Source organism: Cucurbita moschata, unplaced genomic scaffold (genome assembly GCF_002738365.1).
Source record: "Cucurbita moschata cultivar Rifu unplaced genomic scaffold, Cmos_1.0 Cmo_Scf00001, whole genome shotgun sequence".
Lineage (NCBI taxonomy): Eukaryota > Viridiplantae > Streptophyta > Magnoliopsida > Cucurbitales > Cucurbitaceae > Cucurbita > Cucurbita moschata.
Genome location: NW_019268517.1, coordinates 2,453,991 through 2,461,073, shown reverse-complemented (window position 1 = coordinate 2,461,073; position 7,083 = coordinate 2,453,991). Strand labels below are relative to the sequence as shown.

The following is a 7,083-nucleotide window of genomic DNA, read 5'->3' as shown; positions in this document are numbered from 1 at the left end:
GGGGGGGGGGGGGGGGGGGGGGGGGGAGGCGTAATTTGTTAGAGGGGAGGTGTTGGATGATGAAAGTACTTTCTCTCCATTGGCATGAGGCCGTCTGTGGAAGTCTAAATCACATCGTGTTCATGTAGTACTCATTAGGGAGTTAATTATTGGATTAGTCAACTCCAAAAGAAAAAGGAGTCGAGCCTCGATTAAGGTGATTAAAGGGGGAGACATCTCCTTAAGGGTGTGGAAACATCTCCTTAGTAGACACGTTTTAAAACCTTGAGGGGTAGTCCGGAAAGGAAAGCCCAAAGAGGTAATATTTACTAGCAGTGGGCTTGACCTGTTACAAATGGTATCAGAGCCAGACACCGAACGATGTGCTAGCGAGGACGCTGGATCCTGAAGGGGGTGGATTGTGGGATCCCACATCGATCGTAGAGGGGAACGAAACATTCTTTATAAGAGTGTGGAAACCTTTCCCTATCCCTAGTAGACGCATTTTAAAAGCTTGAGGAGAAGCCCAGCAGGGAAAGTCTAAAGAGAACAATATCTACTAACGGTGGGTTTAGACGATTAAATATGAAGCTTGACATTTTACTATGATATGTGAATTTAGATGAGGATCGATAACATATTGTCGAGATTTCTACAAGCGGAAAAGACCGATCCAACGTATCTAAGAGATATTATTCTAAACTTCGTCATAGCTGGAACGGACACAATAGCAGTTACCCTTGCTAGGTTCATTTACATGCTTTGCAAGCATCTGCAGTGCAGAAAAGAGTGAGGCATTTACTTGTAACACTTGAGTTTATTAGTGATTGGTTGCTACCCGTGGATGTAGAGGAACTTCTTCTCTTTGAACCACGTTAATATCTTGGTGTCTCTTTGTGTAATTTCGTTCATTGGTGTTGTGAGTACATTTGTTCCGTTTTCGGCGCACAACATTCTTAATGGGTTGATAGTCACATTTAATTTGTTTGTTGATATGCTTCGCAGACCGAGCTTAATTTGATGGGTTATAGTAAATTTTTTTTTATGGGGCTTAACGAGTGATTATCGATATTATAGGGGAGAAAATAACATGACACGAGATTTGACTTAGGGATGTTTCTTTTCTCTTGGAGTATCGGTGTTTAGGCGAGGAATGAGAAGAAAATTTTCCTGGTAAGCTAATTGGTCCATGTTCAACTCTATGAATCGTTGGATATAGTCCATGATCGAAATATACCAAAACAAATGGATTAAAAAAAAAAAACAACTTGAGGGGAGAGATCTTTTGAAAAACGTTAAGCACTTATGCTTTTCAATTCTGTTTGTTGTTGTGAATAGAACATAATCTTACGAGTATTCAAATTTTCTAAACGTTCTCCACACGTAAGCAACTACTAATAATATAACTACGGCCGATTATCCTCTAAGGTAATGATTTCTTTTGCTAAGTCAAGCTTTGTAGCCTCGTAGCTTTCAAGTTTTGGGCAAGTTTCATAATTTCTCGGTTGAATGAATCGACTCAAAATGTTAAGTTTTCGAATGGCAGAATGCGAAAATTTGCTTTTCTGATGATATACTACCAGACAGATTCCGTGTGAGAAAAGGAGATATGGTGTCATACCAACCATATGCAATGGGTAGGATGAAGTTCATATGGGGTGACGACGCTGAGGAATTCCGACCCGAGCGATGGTTCGACCGAGATGGAAAGCTTTAGCCTCAGAGCCCTTTCAAATTCACAGCCTTTCAGGTATGTACTAATACAATTGAAACAAAATGGTTTGCTCTCGAGAAAGTGCATAATAGTATTGTTTATAAGACTGATGGTTGGGCCACGCAATGTCTGGGGAAAGAGTTTGCTTATAGGCAGATAAAGATCTATCGACTCTCCACAATAGTATGATATTGTCCATTTTGAGCAAAGTCAGGCTTTGCTTTGGGCTTCCCCAAAAGGCCTCATCCCAATGAAGTTAGTATTTATCACTTATAAATCCATGATCATTCCCTAAATTAGCCGATGTGGGACTTCCATCATCCAATAGTATCAACCAATGATCAATCTTGTCATACATGGAGACCTCCAAGTTTGTGCCATTCCCAGACCTGCTAAACACTAGAATTCAGACACCTACTATACAAGAAAACTATACATTTTAATATGAAGTTAAGAGGAAAACCTAGCGAGCATCGGGGATTGACTCGGGGCTCGGATCTCCTTCCACCCCACGCATTTGTACGGGGCTGAGTGTCCATTGATGTATATGATATAAGCTATGATTTTGTAAAGGTGCTGAGTGTCATGGTCATGCTTTTTCAAAGTGTGTTGCTTGTGGCTGTGTGCTGAATGTCGCAGTCATATTTGTCTAGGGCGCGTTGTTCATGGTTATATGCCCGTTCCAAACTCTTTTAATTTGCTTTCATATGTAGCTAGGCTTGTACGGGAGTGTATGATTGTTCACCATAATCATGTCTGGTTAGTTATTAATTCTTCGTACGCGGGTTATGTTTGGATTTATATTAAGCATTATAAATATTTAGCCATCTTTCGTTATCAAAAAGGGGATGTAGCTCACATGGTAGAGCGCTCGCTTTGCATGCGAGAGGTACGGGGTTCGATACCCCGCATCTCCAATTTTTTGTCTTTTTTTTCTTCCTTTTTTCCTCTGTCGTCGCCGTCGCAACTCGCTCCCTCCCATTCCGTTATTCTTTCTCTCTCTTCCTTCTCTTCTATCTCTCCTCTCATCTCGCACTACCCAACACCCCTCGCCGTCGTTCTCGGTTCCGGCGACTGATGACGTGGCGACTGGAACAAGTGGAGAAGGAGAAGGGGTTTCGAGGGCGTGGATTAATCAGCCCGTGTGAGAGGTAGCGGTGCGTGGGTTCGTCGACATCGTCGGCGTCGTGCAAGGCCACAGGAAGAGGCGGGCGTCCGGCGACTGAGGACGGCGAGGGTAGGAAATGAGGAAGGAGAGTGGAAGGAAAATATAAAAAGAGAGAAAATATAGTTGTTTCTTTCTTTTAATTGTTATTAGAAAATTAAATTAATAAATTTACCTTAAAAATATTGTTAAGACTTTAAAATTTTCAATAATATCAACTTTTTTTTACACTTAAATTTTAAAAATCATATTTGAAATATATTCTTCGATTTTAAAAAAATTTATTAATACCTTTCAAATTTTAAAATTAAAAATACTTCCGTCATTATAATTATGATTAAAAAAATACTCGAGACATTTTAAAAGTATTGTTAACCCATTTTATCTTTATAAAAATAAAATTTTAAAAATTTCTTAACGTTTATCAACGACTCCTATTATTTCTAAAATTTTTATGTTACTTTTAAAATTTCATGTATATTTTTGAAAAGTGGTAATAACAGGTTTCTTTGACGGTTAGATTGTGTACTATTAATCTGAAATTCATGATAAACGTAAACAAAGTCAATAAGTAGAGAATAATTAAAATACCTTAAAACCTGTAGTGATGCCGAGTAACCTAAAAGTTTGTTAAGAATCGGAAACCCTACATCTACAAAAGGACGCCACCATAAATAGCTATTAGAGAAACAAATCGAGCTAACAGCTCAAACCAAAGTCGATATAAGCGATCTAAGTATATTTAATGAAAGGACAGCTGGACCGAGATCCCAACCTTAGACAAAATAAACCTCCAGAAGCAAGGTTAGTTATAAAACTTAAAAGTTAGTTAAGGTAAATTAATGTTCCAAAGAAGTTGGGTAAATAATATATGATATTTTGCGAAGTATTTAAACAATATATTTATTTGTAGCTACAGGTATTACAAAAATGGGGATGTAGCTCACATGGTAGAGCGCTCGCTTTGCATGCGAGAGGTACGGGGTTCGATACCCCGCATCTCCAATTTTTTTTATGTCTTTTCTCCTCTCATCGCACACTGCCTTACACCCTCCCCGTCGTCCTCGGTCCCGGCGACGCCCACCTGAACTGAAAAATATTTTAAAATATATTTGAATAAAATTACAAATTTATTACCAAAACTTTATTTGGTATCTCATATTTTGAAAATTATAAATTTGATCATTAAATAATTATATATATATATATATATATTAAAGAGTTTTAATAAAACTTTTCAAACTTTTTAATTTTTTTTAATTAAATAATATATTTAATATAAAGTACGAAGCTCAACATATTTTTACTAATTTATTCTTATATATTTTTTAAATTCATAAAATTGAAAACTTAATATTTCAAGATTAAATTCTATACTATAAATTAGTAACTTTATAAATAATTTAATTTTTAACAGATATTTTAAATATAAAATTAAATAATTTATAAATTATTAAATAATTTTGAAAATTCAAGATCTAGATTCTTAAAAGTTCATATTTCATTTAATATATTTGATTTTTTATTTTTTAAAATCAGATGAAAAAAAAAATACAAAATTTTATTAAGCATGGTAATAACGCGGTGTCGGTACCTTTACAAATTTCCGATCGTCCACTCTCCGGCGTATCCGTTTCCTCCAGTTGAAGCTTAGGCACAGCGATCCTTGAGAAAACCCCATCAATTTCTCTAAAATCGTAGCCTAGTTCGTTCGAATTGTGTTCTTTCGCCTCTCTTTCGTTACGTAGCTCAATCTTCTCATCCATAGACGACTAAAGCCGCGCAGAGGATGAAGTTATTGAAGAATTTTTGTAATCTGGTCAGAAACAACTACTAGTGTTCTTTCGTGTCTCTTACCTTGTCTTTATGGATTGTTTCCTAACCGTAATTTTTGCTTAGGAATGAGTTTTTTCAGAGGTGTAGCTGACTATATTGGATCGATCTTCTCAGAAGCGAGCTCAATTCACGATTTGTCGCAGAATCGTGGCCGCGAGGGTGCTTCAACCATGGAGGGCGTTAATGGGATCCCTGTTTCGAACGAGCGCTATGCTTCCAAGCTCAAAGGGTACTTCGAGTTGTCCAAGGAGGAGATCGCCAAGGCCGTCAGAGCGGAGGAGTGGGGCTTGATCGACGATGCCATCCTGCACTACCAGAATGCGCTGCGTATTCTGGCTGAGGCCAGTTCAACCACCGTGCCCTCGTTTATCAGTTCTAGGTATTGAGAATTCTGCCAATTTGCTGGATAATTACTTCCCGGTGCACCATTTTATAAATCTTGGCGGTAAACTGTTGCCCTATTCATGTCTTAATTTTGAGGTCTATGAGGGTAGGCAATGAATCCATTTCTGAGCTTTGAGAAACAAATAATTGGTGACATATAGTCTAAAGTTATAAAACAATTGGAGTTTTAGTCTCGATTATCACGTTTTTTAGTCCAAATTTTGAGAAAATAAACATGGGAATCTTTGTCATGTTTACCGCCAAGATTTAATAAACAATTGGAGTTTTTGTTTTAGTTTTGTAATCCATCTCTGCCTTATACAATGTTTTTACACCCCTTAAGAAAGATATACCTATGAATTGATGGAGTACCAGTCAAAGTTCATAGATCTAGTTCTCTTTCTGCTCTATGTATGATCTATTATTTTGTTTTCCATCAGCGAACAAGAGAAGGTGAAATCTCATAGACAGAAGATATCAAAGTGGCAAAGTCAAGTTTCTGAGAGATTACAAGCTCTAAATATGCGAGCAGGTTCAGTTCTGGTCTTGTAATAACTTAATCTATTTCATTCATGATGTTCTTGGTTGTTGGACATTTAATAACTTATAATCTATCTCTTATTTTTCTATCTTCTAATTCAGGTGTTACATCCTCAAACAAGGTACGTTTCATCTGTATGAAGTGTAAGTGTTCAATGTAGTATTATATTATCTTACTTTAATTAAAAACACTGCTATGCCTCTGCCTTCTCGTGGTGAGTAAGTGCTTGAATGTATTATAAATCCTAAACTTGGATGACTTGAGCTTCATATAGGAAAGAAAGATATGTACACTTTTCTGGTATCTTATAAACTTGGTGTGTTAGGATTATTAACCAACGTAAGTCGTAGGTTATCTCTCTGGAGTTGGAAAAGTAGACTTTACAATCAACTGGCTGCGTGCTTGAAAGTTAGGGTCCATGAAGCACTGTTGGCAATCTTATGAAGAAAACATATTTTTCTTTATTTGTTTTTCATATTTGAGATATGGTGCAGGTATATTAACATGATGGTTTCATTTTCAATGTATTTTTATTTTATTTTATCAAATTTTATCTCAGAGCTCCTCGAATCAAGTGCCAAGAGCTGGAGTTGCTTCAACAATGCCAAAAATTAAAAAGCCAGTGGTAAAGAGCTCTCTCCATAGTGGTGCAAGTAATCCAATAACGAGAAGTCAACCAGCTAGTGTTGGGACTTCAAAATCTATGCAAGAAGCTTCTGATGGATACGATCCAAAATTGGTTGAAATGATAAATACTGCTATAGTGGATCGGAGTCCTTCTGTGAAATGGGATGATATTGGTAGGGCATTCATTCCTTTCATCTTCTCATATACTGCATTTTATTTCAATCTTTTTCTTTTGTACTTGTACTCTTTAATTGGACACTGATTAGTCTGGTTTGGTTGTAGCTGGACTTCAAAAGGCAAAGCAAGCTTTATTGGAGATGGTTATTTTGCCCACAAAGAGAAGAGATTTATTCACTGGTCTCCGAAAGCCTGCTAGAGGTAGTGCTTTTAGAAACTGTCACTATAGTTCTCTCCTAATACTTCTTTCAAGAATGAAATAAAGTGCCATTCCATCTTACGCAAAATGGGTGCTGTGTCAAGTTTCATGGGCCTACACATCATGCATTACTAGAAGTTTGTGGTTCGGTTTGAAACAATAAGAATGATTATATTTGGTTTGAATGTTTTCTAAATGGGTAATTCAAGTTGAAATTTTTTTATCTGATTAAAGGAATCGTAGGTTGCAAGACTAAGTTCAGCAAACGAGATGGAGTTCTAACATTTCAACTCATCTGAGAAGCTAGTCTAATGCTGCCATGTCTCATCATTGTCAACCCCCCCCCCCCCCCCCCCCCCCCCCCCCCCCCCCCCCCCCCCCCCCCCCCCCCCCCCCCCCCCCCCCCCCCCCCCCCCCCCCCCCCCCCCCCCCCCCCCCCCCCCCCCCCCCCCCCCCCCCCC

The 7,083-nt window shown here is 37.9% G+C and overlaps 1 protein-coding gene and 2 non-coding genes across 3 annotated transcripts in view; all 3 read left to right on the top strand.

The window, feature by feature from the left end:
- Positions 1-2,537: 2,537 nt before the first annotated feature.
- TRNAA-UGC lies at positions 2,538-2,610 on the top strand. The gene has a single exon. It is a non-coding gene; the product is annotated as a tRNA-Ala (tRNA).
- Positions 2,611-3,790: 1,180 nt separating this feature from the next.
- On the top strand, positions 3,791-3,863 carry TRNAA-UGC. Its single transcript has one exon. It is a non-coding gene; the product is annotated as a tRNA-Ala (tRNA).
- A 555-nt stretch (positions 3,864-4,418) lies between these two features.
- Positions 4,419-7,083, top strand: part of LOC111444835 (spastin) — an 8,676-nt gene continuing 6,011 nt past the window's right edge. The window contains exons 1-6 of the mRNA XM_023082917.1: positions 4,419-4,677; positions 4,758-5,073; positions 5,519-5,610; positions 5,721-5,740; positions 6,179-6,419; positions 6,529-6,624. Of these exons, the coding sequence (XP_022938685.1) occupies positions 4,760-5,073; positions 5,519-5,610; positions 5,721-5,740; positions 6,179-6,419; positions 6,529-6,624 (763 nt within the window). The 5' untranslated portion in view covers positions 4,419-4,677; positions 4,758-4,759. The remainder of the gene's footprint in view (positions 4,678-4,757; positions 5,074-5,518; positions 5,611-5,720; positions 5,741-6,178; positions 6,420-6,528; positions 6,625-7,083) is intronic.